We start from the raw sequence: 18,668 nt of genomic DNA on the forward strand, positions 1-18,668 counted from the left end.
CTGCAGTTCCAACCCTCAAGCGTGCAGAAATCCTTACCTTACCTGGAAATTCCGTGATTGACTTTGCTTTTACAAATGGCAGACATGCAACATGCATATACAGGTACTGTATATTGCATGTTTTGGTGGAAACACATAAGCAGTCATTAACTCACTCATACAATATTCATAAGGAATCTTTTAGTTTTCCCCTGCTTTGATGGTATTATGGTCCTATAGCCAACCACAGTTGCATCATTGTGTGTGTTGTCAATGATAACCTGAGCTCTTTTTCAGTTTTCTGCTAAGAGATACAAATAATTTAGATTTCAACCTCCCTCCACTGCTTTAGAATAAACTAAGGATAAAAGGCTCCATGGTACTTCCTCACACCTTGACTAAATCATTTAGAGTCTGAATTTATAAGCCTAACTAAAAATCAACAGTGAAATGAGCACTGTGAGTACATTTGTGTGATCCCTCTATTAGGCGTCACCATGTTTGAATTAGGGAATAAAACACTGCTGTGATTTAATCTTGAGAGGCATGCTCTGATATCCATCTCCAAATCAAGCATATTCAAACAGGGTGAAATTACAGCAGTAAATTACGTCCCGCAGGTTCCCGAGCAGAGGTTTTTCAAGAGTGTGCTCGTAGCTTTTCTGGCAGTGATTTTTTATGACTTTTAATAACTGGTCCTTAACGTCCCAGAGTGAAGCATCTGCACTTTTTCAGTGAAAGCATCGTTTCCGTCTCTTTCATCAACCTTGTGAGTCAGCAAGATGCCCCAGAGGGAAGCATGCATGTACACGTGTGTTAATGTGTCCGTGGGTTTGTTATTGTTCTGAGTGTGTGTGTGTGTTAAAATGAGGTAGGCTTAAAGGCCAGGGGTGTTTCTTCTGTCTGTCTAAGTCCATCTGCTAGGCCACCTTGTGCCTTTAGGAGGGGTTTTCACACACATCACACACCATCACTTGTTCTCACAAACTGATCCAGGAAAAAGCTGTCTGTCAGAAGGAAAATAACAAATTTCAACGCTCATTGTCTCCATCAGAGGCAGTAAATACTGCTCAGCTGAAATAAATGTCAGTGGATTTTAACACACTTCTCCTGAGGCACACAACGATGACATTATCAACCTTGTTGGGAATGTTCTCATAGAATATCACAGAAAACATGTAGCAGTGACTGCTTGAATTGTTTGAAGGCCATGCTTGTGTAATTATATGGATATCAAGCATACAAGCTGACTATAAATATTATGAACAATTCATCAAGCCTGATATAGATTATGTGTTTTGGCAACAACATGTCTCTGTTCATGCCAATAAAGCACATTGAATTGAACTGATTATTGCATCTTATTTTTCTTAGGGTAAAAATAAATGTTGATTAGATGAAATAGTTTTTCTCTTTATCTAAGAGGCACATCATTAAATGCAAATGTTCATATTTGCATCTTTTTGTGTTTAAAGTATAGGTGTTTAAAATCCTCACACAGACAAAATGTCTCACTAAGTAACTGAAACCTTTCCACAGAAAACTTTCTTTCTCAATACTTCTCTCTTTGTTACTCCTTTCATGAAGCAGCGCAACCACCACATCCTTAACTCTAAAACTTGTGTGCTCAAGTCAAAGCTGAACATACTGAGGGAGCTTCACCGCCACAGGGAACCCCTCTTATCCTCATCCCACAACCTCTCACCCACCTCCAGGGATCCTGCAGAGAGGCTGGTGTTGGCGTTGGTGCTGCCCAGGTTGCGTGGCAGAGTCCTGGTTCTCTCCACCGTTGTTCCCCCAGTCAGGATCTGCCTGACCGACGGCCTCTGGCCCGGCTTCAGCTGGAGCGAGTGCCCGTGGGAGTGCATGTGTCCTCCGTGGGAGTGTACAATACCTCCCTGAGCCATCATGTGGCCGTGCCCGTGGGGCATGGTTTTAATCGTCCCGTAGGAGCGGTTCAGGTTCATGGCAATGTTCATGTCCCCCACGCTGGACGGCACAAAATCCGCCGGGTAGGCCTCGCTCTCGGCTGGGTGCAGGGTGAGAGGGGAGGGAGGGGGAGGGAAGGGGGGATCATCCACTGCAATGTTGAGGGGCTTGTCCTCGCCCCCCAGTCCCAGGCCTCCCCCTGGGGAGGAGGATGCTGGAGGTTTGAGACTGACCGTCCTACGAGGTAAGACCATGTAGTCTCCCTCTCCGCCTCCACCGCTTCCTCCTCCCCCTCCTCCTCCGCTTCCCCCGCTTCCGGCACTACCGTCCTGGGACGTGTTGGAGGAAGTTGGCGGTCGAGCCCAGCCCAGGCCGCTCTCAGTGCACAGGTAGATGGGAGCACCGCTGCGTTGCTGCCCCTGCTGTCTCTGCTGGTCCACGTTCACCTCCTTCTTTAGCGGCGTCTCGCTCAGCTCGTTTAGACCGCCCAGGGTTGGAACCTTGAAGATGAAAAGGAATATTTCTGCTATACCAGTGTTTCCTTGAAACAAGATAATCTTATTTGGATAATCTAAAGTGAGTTACCTTCTTCCGGCATGATCTAATTTTTCATTTGTGAGCAATCCTGCTAGGCTTTATAATATCACAGTACTTCTGTCTTTCACCTTCCTCTATAACTCAATTGCAGTTTAACTTTAAAGCACTTTATGAATACTTTAATGTAGTTATTGCTTCTATTGAATTTCCCTCCTTCTAAATGAGGAGAATTGTTAGAAATTAAGTTAAAACAAAGTGTTTTTAAGCTTTCAGGCTGCTAAATCAGAATCAAATCATGTCTAATGACTGAGTGTGTTGTTCTTGGTGGTTTATAGTAACCAAAGATACACTAAAATGAACCTTGATCAGAAGACATAACAAAAACTTGAAGGAATTTTCCATAAAATATGTACAATACAAAGTATTATACAATACTAAGTATGGTAAAAGAGCCACATAGTTCCTACTCTGTCTCGTGGTAAACTTCAGATCTGTACCTGTACAATGAGGTTGGGAGGGGGGATGTTCCCAGGGAGGGAGCTGAAGTTGACCCCCACTCCCCCCTCCTGATGGGCCGCCAGCTTGGGGTCATCCTCGTCGTCCAGGGAGATGCGGGATAACGTCCCGGTGATGGTTGCTGGGTTGCAGGTGTTCACCTCCTTGAATATGACTGGAGGAAGACACGGGGTAGACCAGGGAAACCGTGGAGAGGGTAGTGAATAATAAAAGGAACATTAAGAGGGAGAAAAAGGGATGGAGAGTGAACAGAGAGGAGATTACATACTTTATTCCAGAGAGGTGAGAAAAATAGCATCATAAGATATGGCTCAGGTACTGATGGGAGTTTGTTTAGAGCTTTCATGTAGCTCCACAAAGATGTTTATTTCTCATTTTGGACTTACATGCCTCACAGTAACTAAGAGGAGTTGTTTTTTCCTGACACTGTGACCTAAAGTCTTGCTCTATCTCAAGATTTGCTGCATGTCAGGATTTTTATGAGCTTTAAGAGAGCCACAGTGGAAAAACTGTGCTCTTGATAAGAATGGAGCTACAATCCCTCACTCCTTAATTTTTCTCACAATCTTATTGTTTCTTTTTTGTAGAAAAGTGAGATTATATGTGTTTTTATCTGCTTTAAGTCATGTATTAATAATTGAGGTTTTTCTTTTATTACTTAATGACATAAATAAATCAACATAAATGTCCTTACAGTGTTTCTGGGTTTAGTTTTTCATGCACTTTTGAAGGAGAACAACTATAAACAGATACTACACATTTCCAAAACAGGATATCTAAAATTAACTATGACATGCTGTAGACAGGCAATGTTAAATCACATCCTTACATCAATCTATCATCACGCTCAAACACAACTCAAACTGTCTGGAGATTCATGCTTGATTTCATGCTCATTCTGTCACCATCACAGGGAAAAATATTTATTGCGGCCCACAAAGCCAGTTCTAGAGCAAAGCATGTGGAGCAGACCATTTCATGTGAACTGCATTGATGTGACAAAACGTCAAGATACACGTTTTATAAGAAGTTGAAATTGGATCCTGCTGATTCTGACTAACGAGCGAGGACACTGGCTGAGTACAGAACCTAATAGTTTCTCTGTTTTGCTGTCTGTTGGTGTGCAGTGATGTGAAAGGACTGGACAGTCTGACCAATCCGATTCATTCACCTCTGCATCCAACAGAGGAAACACAGAGAGGGACCTGTAGACGGATCCGGTGGTTGTTTTATCTGCTGCTTCCTCAAACACTCCCGTGGTCTGTGTGTAACTGGAAGTTATTGGGCGTCCATGCAAAATGCCTGAAACTGATACTACAAAGCGTTCACGTGAAAAGAAAGTGCACATACTGCTCCTGTTCTTTCTCTAAAGTGTGGATGTCAAAGTGTTAGCTCGCTCAAACCAGGATAGCGTGACCATATACCCTGAGGAACTTTAATTTTGAGTCAACTTTTGCGACAAAAGGGTACATTACACATCTTTGCTGATCTTGTCCTGTACAAATACAATTATTATTCTCTTATTTTACGTGTGGTCTGGTCTGTGTTGCCCTCACTTCTGATTGCACTCTACCTGAGTGCAATCAGCCCTCCAGCTCCAGGAAGAGGATGTAATTAAGGCCGTCCACACATATGTTAATATTTTTGAAAACTTTGCTTCTCCTCTACGTTTTGGCCTTACATCTACAAGTAAAGAGAGTTTTAGGTCACTGAAAACATACATTTTTCAAAAACTTGTATTGTCATATTCGTGTGGACGGCATAAATGAAAGTATTTGGAAATGCTGACGTCATTACCTCAACTTGCTCATTAAATTTGATGATTACATGCATTGCACATGTGCCAGGATGGTGGGCAACCGGTTCACATCTACTCAATATTGTTAGGTTTAATTGCAGGCTTACAAGAAAAAGTAGCTTCACTTCATCAGTACACCACAGTGCAGGGGTGAATAAATACATCACTTAATGGTTCTTATTAAAACCAAAATAGCTGTAGTTGAGTTAATGCTTGTTACTGCCGTTTACAAATGTCCAACTTGTGCTGCAGTAAATGGCAACCTGTGCACTTCCAATCCACAAACCGGATTCGTCTACAGGTCATGCTGAAGTCTAGGGATGGACCAGGCAGTGTGATAGAGGTCAGTTTGGTGCAAAACTTACATGGGTGTCCTCTCTCTGCAGGGGTGGAGGGGGGAAAGTGATGGTGTTAATTTTTCAAAGCACAACACAAACTGAGATTGTGAGACATTTGTAACACATCCAAAAGCACACTGGCACACAGGTCCATTGTGAAACAGGTCTAAACACACGGAGGGGTGTTAGCATCATGCACAATTAAACACAGTTCTCATCCAAACATATGCTCGCTGAACACTCATAGGGCAGAATCAGTGTGATTGATAAAGCTTAATAATTTGTGAACAACTGTGCGGGAATGTAGCGCATCATCTCCTGTCAGTGTATCAGCATGCACGGCAGCGAGCTAAGAACGAAACAGACTCTTTGCTATGCTAATACGGTGTTTGACAAAAGAGGAGACAAAGGAAAAGGGGAAAAGGGAAAAATCAAGTGGAAAGGAGAGCTCACCTGTTTGACATGCCAAGTCCACATCCTTTTCAAAATCCGTCTGAGAGCAGGAGGCATGGTAGGAAGAAAAGAGAGACAATGAGTGTGCACTAGTTATTACAATTAACACCTTAGTAGAGGAATAGGCCTGATTAGGGATTGGCTCTAGAATGATAATGCTGTATTTGATGACGCTGATGGTCTTCTTTCTCCATTTAGAGAAGTACGTGATAATTGTGACTTGTTGCATCTCAGTCCAATAGTAATGCCCTCTACTAACATGAAAAAAAAAGCGACTATAACCATTATTTTGAGTCAAACTTTGCGTCCCTTGTTCTACTTTTATATGAGTAGTAGTATTCTATAACAATAGACTACTACACTTTGAATGTTATGCCTAAGCTGTACTGCAGCCAGGGCTGTAGCTCCGGTCAGTGGCTACTGCCTTAATGCTACAACGCTCCACCACCCAGATGTTAACCAGCACAGATGACAGATAGATAAAGTACTATGGAGGCTGTGTCATATGACCACTTGACCCAGAGCAATGCATAACAAGCACAGGCATGTAGACGTTGATATACAAGGACCAGGGCTGGTGGTGCTTGCTCTGCTAGTGTTAGTGTTAGGCAAACCAATTTGACATCATTGACACCAGCAGATTCTCACCTTTAGACTAGTTGATTTCTTTTAATTCAATTTTCCTCTGAAAGGTCTAACAAATAAAACTATTCAGATCATCCGTTCTTGTAACAGCCAGATATACTGACAGTGAATCTTTACTCCAGGGAATCTAAATAAAGGCATTTCAACTTTGGGATGAAAAAATTATTTACTATTAGTGAATGATCAGTATTTTTGCTGATCTTGTTAGCTTTTTCTTGCAAATATAGAGGCATAAGCAGTCACTTCAATCTGTTTCATATCCACTTAAAAGCTACTCACAGGACCATTTATCCCCCCACAATCTCAATTTTTAAAATTGTTATGCATATTCCCCTGTGTTTGATGGTCCCTGGTAACTCAATTTGAGGCTAAAAGTTGTATTTAATAAAACTGAAATTCATTTAATTAAATTAGTGCTTGTTGCTTGACTTTTCAATTTTCTTTAGTATCATTTTTAGTTTTCATATGCTTCATAAGCCATCAGAATGCCTCACAGGAGCTGTAAGTGCAAATCGAATTGATCATTTTTTCTTTAATTATAGGCAGCTTTGTCCAGTGCATCTTGAAACCACAAAAACGCAGTGAAAACAATGTGATGACATGCTGCTGTTTGGATTATATCTGTCAATCACAGCGTCACATCCAGATGCAGTGTTTGAAAGACAGAGAGAATACTGTGGACTTTTGCCAAGTATTTCATGCGACTGTATCCCTCATTATTCACCTCCCTATCGTCTGGGATGGAAAACAGGGACAGAAGTTTACACAGCAGCAAAACTATTATCTGCTGTGCCAGTCCAAGCAAACTTTGCTGGCTTCTAGCACAGCTTCCCTTAGTTTGGTAGGAGTAATATGCAATGTGAGAATAGAAATACTACTGCTGTTCATTCACACTGGTGACCAAACCATTGAAGAAGCTTGAGCTTTTACCTGCCGTCACTACCCAGGTTTCATATAGATAAGGTTTTTTAAAGAAGCAAAAATAGGGTGTTTATATGCTTGGATGTGGAATTCACTTGAGAAGAGAAGGATGGTGTTTCTCCATGGGGTTTTAAAAATAACCCAGAGGGCAGTGGGTAAAAAGAAGAAAAGTGTTTTCTTCTATACGGCCACCCCTCAAGTTTCCAAAACTTTAGTGAAAGTGAAGCTCATTGCTATGCAGATGTGGTCCTCTCTCTCACGATAGAGCCTCCTCCCGTCCTCGGCGGGATTCACTTACAAAAGCCTTTGTTTGGATAATAAACTACAGATTTTAGACAGTTTGGGCACGCCACAGAGGCAAAGAGAAGGGGAAGGGAGGGAAATGAAAAACTGAGAGAGACAGAGCGAATGTGTGAGGGTCTCAGAGGAGCGGAAAAGCTCTTAGTACGCAAATCACCCGCAGCTCCATAAATGGGTCTCTGCTAAATGGACGAATGCGGTTATGAAAAAAAAAAAACTCTCTTTCTTGTTCTCTCAGTCACTCTCTCATCCAAAATGAGAAAAACAAATCATCTTTATTTTAGCTATGGAACGTACTCTCTCTGCAACGGCCTCACAGGTTAAGTACAGTGAGTCATCAATGTCAACTGTTGAGGGAACAAAAGCACCAAAAGGGAACACAGTCCTTTTGTTGAACCTTAATGACTGAGCAAAGATCCTGTAGCACACAGCAGACTGCGTGAGGTCACAGGTACAACAAATATGAACACCAAAGAAACAATCATCTCCTTCATCAAAATATAAAATGCCCTAAGAAGAACGACTCAAATATTTTGGGCCTGTATTGCTACACTAGAAGTTGTAATTTATATTCATACATCACAGCTAAACCTGCTAATATATATAAAGGTGAAACATGTAATCAAAACAAGATGGAATAGAAATTGGTTTATCTTTATTCACTTTTTTTCCTTTGAGTTAGAAAAAAAGTTAGATTTTACTCTCATGTCTACATGCTAAACATGTATTTTTAACTTGCAGTTGATTAGCTTAACTTATCCAGTAGACAGCAGAAAACAGGTAGCTTAGCACTATCTGTATATATGCCTACCTCAGTATTCATCTTGTCTTGTCTTTAGCTTTTCTTGTTTGTATAATCAATTCCAAAGCCAAAGAATCATAAATCAAACAAATTCTATACACATTTTCAAAAAGCTTAAATATTTAATTAGTTAGCTTAAGCCAACCAGGTGCTAGCCATAGCTACATATTCAACCCATGTGAGACATGAAAGTCTTAAATCCTTTCATCCAACTCTTGGAGAGAGGGAAAATATGCCAATCTTTTACAAAGCTGACGTTTGATTTTATATTTGTTGCAAATAATAGTTTTACATATTCCACCTTTCTACATCTACGGACTTGACTATTCATAACAACAACACTTTATCTTCTATGTTGGACATACTGGTTGGCAGCCGATGTGGTTGTGGTTGTGGCCGTGGTTATGGTTGTGAACATGGTTATGGGTATTGTTGAGGATGGGTGTGTGCTCATGCGCGTAGTTGAGGGAGTGGCTGTGCTCGAGCCCATGGTTGCTGCGTGGCAGACTGTGGTGACAGGCCTGCTGGCACGCCGGTGAGAACGTCTGCAAGTGGCAATTCAACAGGCTTGTTGATGTGCCGTATCGCAGAGAGCCACACTGCTGCCCGCATTGGCTCACAATTGGACCCTTCTGATGGTTTAAAAAAGTCAATGGAAAACATAAAATTGAAATGTTAGAGGAAGACATATTAACAGTTTTGAAGTAGAGGTTAACTAATCTAACTTTTTCAAAGTGGCCTCGACTTAATTTAATAAAGAAGGTGTAGCTAGAGCTCTACATCTTTCTCATGTCAGGGGTTTTACTTTCCAGTGTGAATATTGCAGAAACACCTTTGGGGATGGCGTTCACAGTAATTATGATGGAGATACAACTGGTAGCAGCCATGCTAAATTATCCATCACAATTACCGTCCTCAAGGGTATTGTGTCTTTCATTCAACAGCTCTCGAAGAGTATGTGCTCTCTGAGAAGGTTTCCTCTAAGTCGCGCACATTAAGACAAAAAAATTCACACAAACTTAGAGGTTTAACAGCTGTCTGCCTTAATAGAGCAGCAGTTGGCATAGCAACTAGCGTTCTCTTCGAACTGTGTGCAAGGTAGCACACGATGCATTTAACCAAAAATAATTTGAAAAAGCTCAGTTAGACTGTAAATGTTCCTCTCGGTTATGAAAACAGAGATGGAGAAAGTGTCATAATGACTTCTCTGAGCAGAATGATGGCTCTGAAGTTTAATCTTGATAACCTCAGAGGGGGCGTTCAGGAACCCATAACCGTTACCGCAAACGGGTCTCAGGGAAAAATTGAGGGAACAGCGCTGGGAGAGTCGCTCATGCTCTCATAGTAGTAGTGTGACCGCTCTGACATTGGCACAGCAGTCCAGGTCTGAGTGATTTATCACACTATTAGTCACATTTGGAACACACGCAATAACCTTATGGGTGCGCTGTGCTCTTCAAATAAAAACAAAGAAGTTTAGCTTTAAACTAAATAAAGTGCTGAATGTCCGGTTATCTTAATTCATTAAATGCTCACAGCAAAAAAACATCATTCTTAATTAAAATGAATCCTAATTCCCACAAGCTATTGAGTCTTTAAATCTACCTTATAAAACTACAGGAAGTAGTTAAGTTTCAGGCCGGGAATGAAATGTTGTTACAATTGACCTCATTCACATTTGCTTCTGTCATCACTCTCAAGGTGGGAAGCTATAATCTGTTATCATGTTATGCTACTATGTTACAGGTTGTAAGTAATATCAGTCTTTGATATCTGACATATCAAAATGAGTAGCAACTCAAAATACATTTGAAAGTAAAACCTGGATGCCTTATTAAAAGAGACAGCATTATCTTAAAGCACATTTGCTATTATTCACCAAAAGCTTAGAGCTAATACTCGCACTAACAAGCTTATATCATTGTTAGCGTGATAAGAATATTGAATCCTCCAGCATGGACTGCAATTAATGCAGCAATACAGCAAATTTAATTTAAGTTTAAGTTTAAATTCAGTTAATATTAGTGATATCAGAATGTGAACTAGGAATTTCCTAAGCTGTGGAGTGGTTTAATGCTAACTGTAGCTTTTAGCTAATGGTAGCTTTATGCGCTAAAAGCAGTGAAATGAAAATGTTGATTTATTTTAAGCCTCTGTGTGGAAGTTTTAGCTGGTTATGAAACAGACTGAAATTAATACTGGTGTGTCCTTATGACTTACCAGAGCAAACAGGACCATCAGAATAAAGATTGATTATTTGTATATGTTTGTATTATTCTTAATGTCTAAAGCAGCTGGTGTGAGCAGCTATAGTGATTAACTGTAGATGCTAAAAAAGCCTTTTAAAAGTTTTTTTTATTTATCCATGACAAAGACCGACAATGAGTCTTATATTTGAAAGTTAAATTAAGCAAGGTAAGAAATATATATATATATTTTTTAGGTTTAAAATACTGCTCCCTCATTTACAGGACAAAACCAGGAATGAGATAAGATGCACCGCTTTGTTCACAGGGTGCGTAACAAACCAAAAGTTACTCGCAGGATCTTTTACACATTTAAACAAGTTGCAACCTGGGAAACAGTAGTATAACATTATAACTTACATGCTAGCTTCCCACATTGAGTCACTCTCACTTTGCAATAAATATCGCAACTGTGCTAAAGGTGGATGGTGAAAAAAGTCAAGCATTTGTGGGGAAATAAAATGAGTATAATAAGAGGAGTAATGAATCCCTGTGCAGGAAAACATGGTTAAGGAGAAGTCTGGGCACGTAAATAATGACAATCATGCTTCCTGCTGTTGAAGCTGCAGCTTCCAGAGAGCTCCAGCTGTTTCAATGTTAGTCTAATGGATACGATGTGGGATGAAATGGAAATGCTATTCACCATGATCTGCACCTGTCCATTCTTGCAGGAGTCGGGTGAGTTTTCGCTGTCGTCTTTACATCCCCCCATCCGACAGCGCACCGCATCTTGCACCTGAAGGAGTGGAATAGGGAATGATGGGAGAGAAAGGAAAGGAATGCAGAGAGGGGAAAAAAAGTGATAGGAAGGGGGGAAGAATAATGCAGGGTTGATGCAAAGGAAAGAAGTTAGTGGAGGAATTTTTACTTAAGTTAGTTTGGCAAATGTTGGAGCGTTGGGAGCTCACTCTCAAGACACTTTAAGTTTTTCTTCATCACTGCAATGACAGATGTTCAGTGAATATTAAATTATGTGAAAACGGTAAACAAAGCCGCCGCTATATTCTTCTTACAGTAGCTTAGCTTGTGGCTTACATAACAGACAGCCGAGCAGTAAAGAAAGCTTGAAAGTGGCCTGTTTGAACCTTTGAGATCAGTGGTGAGCAGTCCTAATTAAAACCAACAGCATGGTATATGGATGCTCTAACCTCTGGGCCTTCTTCCCAGTGTCATAATATTTTTCTTTATCTTCCCACATATGGCGCCTAAGCAAACACACAATAGCCCACTTTTAAAGAACTAGTTCTTGGGACGCAGCTCAAAACAAATGGATCAGTGTGGATTGTGTTTCACAGCCCACTCTGAGATGTTTCTCTCTGCATCAGATGCTTTATTATGGATAGCCTGGTTACTTCCTAAGGAGCAGCATCATTCCTCAATGTTGCCGCTGTCAAATCCCATAAGACTCTTGTGGTAGGAAACAAGATCTCTTAAGCAAGAATGAATCAGAGCATCTTGACTCATGCTGGGTGGTCTCATCTACATTGATGTGTCTGTGTCTGTGTGTTCTACACATGGAGTGAATGGGAGAAGCAGCCATGTCTGATTATTACTGCATGAGATGGAGTAGTGCCTCCATTGTCTCCTTACATCCATCTCTCGCTTGTTGTCTACAGTCATACCTCAGTGGTGTTTTTTCTCTGTTTCCTGTCAGTGTGTGTATTGGCACCTGATGCTGCTTATTTCAACTTCAAAGTGAAGAGCCCCACTATGTGTCCATACCTCCCTCTCCATTTCCTCCTCCCCTACTATCATCCCCTGCTACACTAGTGAATCACGATTTCCCCCCCATAGATCTCCACATGCCTTTTTTCCTTCTCTTTCCTAATTTAACTCTATCCTTTCCTCATCTTTCCTCACATTAAACCCTCTCCTTCCTTCACTTGTTGTTTCCTATCTTGCTGCTTCCTAATCGCAACACCTCTTGTATTACATTCGCTCATTCACTAGCCCCTTTCCTTGACTGATCTCCGCAGGCTGCCTTTGCTCGCCGTGGTCCTTTCATTCTCCGCCGCACCTTTCAAACAGCAAGTGCTATCTAGGAGCACTACATGCTACTGTGCTCCCCAGCACATTCTGTGTCTGTTGTTTCTTTCACATAATATCACACTTTGTACTGCCTTCTCTCTTGTTTTTGCACCATAATGCTTCCTCTATCTTTCCCTTTTTTGTTACCCCTCCCCTTCTCTCTTCCCGTGCGGCACTCCCCACTGCCATTGTTCTGCAGCCACACAGGATTTAAGCTCCGTCTCTCTCTCTCTCTCTCTCTCTCTCTCTCTCTCTCTCTCTCTCTCTCTCTCTTCTCTTGCAGGAGATTCACAAAAACATTCAACATAAATAATTCCTGGATTTACTTTACCTTGATCCCTGCTGCTTTTGTGTTGCAGCTCAGCACTCAAAGCATTTCAGTATCACATACAATATGCACTAGTGCATTCAATAAAATTATGATCTCTTGGATAAAAGCAAGGCTGTGTGCAGTGTGCATGCATCAGCAACAGGTGGCTTATTTACAGTTAAGGGAAACAAATGGTTTCCATTAATTGTAGCTGGTGAAAGGATGAATTTGCCCATGGCTAAATGAGTGTGTGTAAATGTCTAGCTCAAGGGCATAACTACATGTGTGTGCACAGTGGGTTTAAAATTCTCAGGGGGGGGGGCAAAGCCTGTGGCAAACAGACACCAGGGGGTATTAGTTAAGGTCTTATCTTCTTATTCCATACAGCATCTTCATAAGCTCCTTAAAGCCGCCTCAGATCAGACGGACAATACTCCACTATTACACTACATTATGAAGAAGTAGTGCTGGACATAAATACCACACTAATCCTTTTCATGTCTGATCTGCTTGTGTTCTGCTGTCGTGTCTCTCTAAACTGACCCGGAAACTAACATGACATTTGCCGACATGAATCCCACCTGTCTCAGGGAGCGGATGTCACTAAGGTCACTGTGTGGTGCTGAATTAGAAACATAAGAGCTCAACATGTCTGGGATCCACACGGCAGCTTATAGGACTCACCTCTCGGCGCATTGCACAGTGGACGGTGATGATGACGAAACCCTGGACAGAGTCAAAGACAGCAAAGAGAACCTGGGAGAAACAAAAGACGTGTGCTTGTTATTTTCTTGCACTTTCTTTAAAGATCTATATATAAAAAGTATTTTCCCTCTACTCACAACAAAAAGCCTTGAGCGTATACTGCTGCTGACATTGTACGGAGTGATTTTAGCTTTTTTTGGCCAGAAGGTTCAGCTGTCTAAAAGTGTGTCAAGGACTGAGATGTATCAGCATCTCTCTGTTTGCATGACAAATCCTTCCATCACTGCTGTGACAGCTCATGTTTCTGACTTCTGTGCATCTGAACTTTTCATGAGCAAGAAAGCATGTTGTGTTACAATGAAAACCAGCAACTGAGTGCACAAAAAAACCTTTTTATTTTTGTTATTTAACTACTTATTCACAAATACTTTTCTTTGTTTTAATACCTTTAATCAGACCCATTCTATAACATTTGATAGATGTTGCATTTTTTCAGTGTCATAAAAAGTTTGAAAATGTTCTGTGAAAGACAAAGAGGAATTTTTTGACAAGCTTTAAGTGTCTTTGAGGCACTACTTTGAGATTGTTGATTCTGCATTGCTGTATCTGCAGAGAAATCATTAGAGAGGCACTGATATGGGAATAAATGAGTCAGCTGAATCATGTTTATTCATCATAAATCATCACAGTTGTTCTTTTAATAAGTCTGTGAATAAAATGAGACTCCCTCTTGATCTTTGATCAACTTTATTTGAATGTTTATTTCATTAAAAAGATTCTGATGTCTTGAAATTGTTTTCAAGATACAGTTATATTTTACTTGACTTTACCCACTTTAAATACCTTAATGTCAGGTCAGATATTGTCAGGCTAAAACCTTATATCTCCAAATGGAAGCTTTTCAGGAGATAAAAAAAAGGCTGTGTCACAAGCTCTTTTAAATGCTTTTCGTTGGCTGATATTTTGTAAAGCACACTGACAAGCACTAAGGGTGACCAAAAAGATTATTTATTGAAAAAATAATAAATAATAATGAAATATGGAGATATGAGGTTTCTGGCTAACAACAGCACTTTTTAACTTTATATTTGTTTGTTTTTTCAGTTTTATTTACCCAGTGTAATGGGTTTCATGTTTAATCTCTATTTCATCTGAATTAATTTTGCTTTTCAAATTTTCAAATTTTCAATATTGTTATTGCATCTGAATGTTTTAACAATTTAACATTATCATTAAATACATTTGACTTTTTCCTTCAAAGTTTTGCACTGTTCCTTGTTTTAATGTTTATTCTGTCAGTATTCATGTTCATATAAAGCACTTTAATCCTAACATATTGCATGGCAGTTGCTGAACAAATTAAGTTGACTACTATTTATGATTCTTATGTTTAACATTATTATCAGTAGCATGGTAAAGAGTAACAAAATCTCACACACAGAGGACCCTTGATTTCAGCAGAGAAAGTTTTAGTGTTTAGGATGTTTGTAATATTGTGCAGCATTAATAAGCAATAATTGAAAAAATAAGTGAATAAATAAAAAATAATATTTTATCATCTCAGATTTAAAGCCTGTTTCAACCGCACCCTGTTCTTAACTTCTTTTAACATGAGCGGCCAGTTTGTGACTGATGTCTCTACATGCAACATCCACATTTTGAAGCCGCACACCCTTTTTCAGAAGATATTCTATGGTGCATCACAAGTCACGCTCTTTGAGCATCTGATGGTGTTGTGAGATACATCACCTGGAAGAGAGTGGAGCGCCGGTCCGTTATGGCCAACACGGCTGACATCCAGGTTAATGCTAGGAGAGGAAGAACGACACAGGAGCTCCACAGAGACGCCCTGTCAGAGAAAGAGAAAGAGAAACAGAGGAGGAGGGGGAGGGGGTAGGAAGGAGAGGGAACAAGGGGTTCAGTCTAAAACCAGACCAGTCAGCTCTGTTAAGTCACATAACTCCCCTTTTTACTTCCTCACACACATACGCACACACACACACATGGATCAGTAACAGGTTCAGTGGTGGGCAATTTGCGGCTGATTGGCACACTGAGGTTCATATCAGACTTAATATTCTAACAGAGAGGTGGAAGATGATGTGTAATCATGTAGATAGTTATGAGACTGACAATTGCTCACAATTACATGGTTGATGCACTCTAAGTGTCATGCTGGTGGACTGTGAGACGACAGGCAGTGGGGCCAACAGGGAGGGGGGAGACAGGCCATTGACAAGTACTGACATGGTGGTTTCTGAGGAGTTTGTGTGTAAGTGTGTGGAGTGAGACACCAATTTGAAATGTTCATGCTGTTTGAGCACATATTTATGGTTTTATGTCCATCAGTCTGACAGATAGACAGCTTTGTGTAACTACACTAAGAAATATTTGCGCCCCTTGGTGGCATGTGGCCAAAGTAAAATTATAAGATCACAAAGGGCAATACAGCTAAAATGTGCTGTCGAACTATTAATGTGGAAAGTTTTCAGCTGTTGTGTGTTTGCTGGTTTTAGCTATAAAATTGGCTGTGGTTCAGAAACAGCCCATATTCTATGTGGAGGCTTTTGAGGCCCCCCATGTAGTCCATAAAAACCCTTTAATGGACAACATTTCAAAGGGAATTATCTTTCAAATACCATTACCACTTGCTAAAGAAAAAAATAAGACTTTTATATTCAGGTTCTTTGGTTTGGGATACAGATTTTTTTTTACGACAAGCTGCAATCTACTTGTCCTGGATAAAACCCAAAACTTAAAATAATACCTGCAATGAAAAAAATAATAAAACCGCAAAAGTTATGATGCAAGAAAACTGGTCGACACTAGTCCAGCTAATAACAGGTCTCGGGTACAACTCGGCAAGATATGTTTCTACTCTGCTGCATTGCTCATAGTGTGTTTGGCTCAGTCTTGAGCTAATCAGTATGCTTCTAAGCCGAAAAGTAAAAATCACTTTGCCGAACAAGATATAGTATGAGGTATAATTGGACAGTACGTTTAAAAGCAAGACTAGGTAGATTGTGCTCAAGCTTGGTTATTTGCCATCAGCTAATGGTATGGAAGTCAGATTAGAACTACACTGAGTAGGTATCATTCAACAGTTTATTTAAGATTCAGGCTAGCCAGCTAGCTTGTGCTTTGATTCAGCTATAAGCTGTTATGAAGCTAAAGGTAGTAATATTAAAATATACAGTAAGTAGAACTTGACAGTTTGTTTAAGGTCAAGACTAGCGAGCTAGCTTGTGCTTTGGTTCAGCTTTTAGGAAGCCTTAGGTATGAAGACTAAAGCAACAAGTGAGTATAAATTGACAGTATGTTTAACAACAAGGTTAACTAGCTGAGCAGAAATGTCATTGTTTCCAAATTCTCATCAAGATTTAATTTAAAGTTATTAGAGTTGATATCACAGACCATAAAAGTGCTAAAGAGTTGCTTTTAGAAACAAGTCCCCTATATCCACTGGTGTGAGTTGAAAAAGCTATCCGACTTAAGATATGCCACAGGTAATGAAAGAGGGTATTATAGTACGAATATGTGTTGACAACTGAAAGCTTGTGTTTTACAGCAATGATACTGCAGATATAAAAATAATTGCAAATACAGGAACAAAAAATGACAATATCATATAACAGACCAAATGTAGATTCAGCAAAGGTATTGCTGGGTCTGAGTTTTACTAAACTGTGTGGAAAAAAGTCAATAATGACTGTTGTTCTCAGTGACAACGAAAAGACAAAAAAAAAGACTGATGCAAAGCTGTTACTGCAAATAGGCAATCTCATCCCATTACCCTCCAATCACAGTGTCCAACGATGCAACAGCACAACTAAGAACAGAGCTGTGGCTTTAAATGGAGCGCTCATCCAAAACAAACACAAAGCCGTAATGAGTGATTTGTACGAGGACATAGTTAAATATGGACAGGATTGTTTGCAACAGTAAAACAGAATGAGGGTCTTTCATTAATAGACTGGCTGCACTGAACATGAAACCATGACAACCAACCCTCTTACTGAGAGCAAAAGGACGTGTCTTAGCAAAAAATTTAGTCTTTCATTTTTTTTTTATTCTTTACACATTCTACAATGACACCAACCTAAAGGTGAAGCACGCTGGGAGATTCAGAGACTCCTTTTGTTCATGTTCAATAATACGGCGCTCTAAGAAAAATAGTGTAGAATTGTAATTGTGTTGCATCTACCCGCCAATGTTTTTTAAAGCTAGAGAAATACAACGCAAAAAATTTAACAAATAGAATATTTAAGTATTTTTTGACTGCATTTGCAAAGTTTGGAGATTTCAAGGAAGCAGAATAAAGCAGGAGTGATAAAAGATAACTCAAAATCTAGGCCACATTCAAACTTTTAGATCTTAAAATGGGACTAAAGTTCCCAAAAACCCAATGAATGAGTTACATTTCCTAAAATACAGCTCATTGAGCTTGTATTCTCTGAGCTGAAGTGTAGTTCCAATATTGTTGTAGTAATTTTTCAGACTTGACAAAGCTCCCTCCAGAGTTACCAAAGACATTAAAAATCTATTTCCACAAGCTGTGTAGCTCTCCACACATCTGGCAAATGAATTTCTGCGGCTACTTCCCAGAAAGTTGCATCCAAAAACAAACAAAAAATGAGTCCTAATAGAATCATTGATATACTTGTGCCTCCCATGTTCTTGTAATGTGATTGTATTGTTGGGTGTCTGAAAGGCTCTACTAGTTTTCTGTTTTTCAAATATGATGCGTTCACTGTCACTTAGAGTTCAAAGTAGGAATTGCTCACCACATGAGATAATATAATGAGACAAATCTAGACAATTACAGCAGTGCATTACTGACATTGTGCTGCCCTGTTGCGTTAAAGCCTCTGCAATAGCAAACTACAAACAAGTTAAAACAAACTCAAAAAACGATTCACAAATAGTGTTTGACACGGGTCAGGTTTGCACAGTGCGACCTGAGGAAAATACGCTTTGGATCAAAACATGCTCTCATTAAACAGTGCCGGCTTGCAGTGCAGGTGTTTTTCTGTTTTTTTTCCTATCATTAGTTTGTTTTCGATTCCAGACAAGTCTGAATGTCATCCTGCATCATTACCCACAGTCAGAGATTAAAAGGATGGAGGAGAGAGAGAGAGAGAGAGAGAGAGAGAGAGAGAGA

General features: G+C 40.0%; 1 protein-coding gene across 1 annotated transcript in view; it reads right to left on the reverse strand.

Annotated features, from left to right (window-relative positions):
- adgrb2 (adhesion G protein-coupled receptor B2) overlaps positions 1 to 18,668 on the reverse strand; it is a 196,702-nt gene that overhangs the window by 21,070 nt on the left and 156,964 nt on the right. Inside the window, exons 25-32 of the mRNA XM_034705611.1 lie at positions 15,257 to 15,356; positions 13,487 to 13,558; positions 11,108 to 11,200; positions 8,584 to 8,850; positions 5,551 to 5,590; positions 5,125 to 5,139; positions 2,943 to 3,115; positions 1,689 to 2,408 (exon numbers count right to left, since the gene is read on the reverse strand). Coding sequence (XP_034561502.1) covers positions 1,689 to 2,408; positions 2,943 to 3,115; positions 5,125 to 5,139; positions 5,551 to 5,590; positions 8,584 to 8,850; positions 11,108 to 11,200; positions 13,487 to 13,558; positions 15,257 to 15,356 — 1,480 coding nt within the window. The remainder of the gene's footprint in view (positions 1 to 1,688; positions 2,409 to 2,942; positions 3,116 to 5,124; positions 5,140 to 5,550; positions 5,591 to 8,583; positions 8,851 to 11,107; positions 11,201 to 13,486; positions 13,559 to 15,256; positions 15,357 to 18,668) is intronic.

This window comes from Notolabrus celidotus, chromosome 16 (assembly GCF_009762535.1).
Source record: "Notolabrus celidotus isolate fNotCel1 chromosome 16, fNotCel1.pri, whole genome shotgun sequence".
Classification (NCBI taxonomy): domain Eukaryota; kingdom Metazoa; phylum Chordata; class Actinopteri; order Labriformes; family Labridae; genus Notolabrus; species Notolabrus celidotus.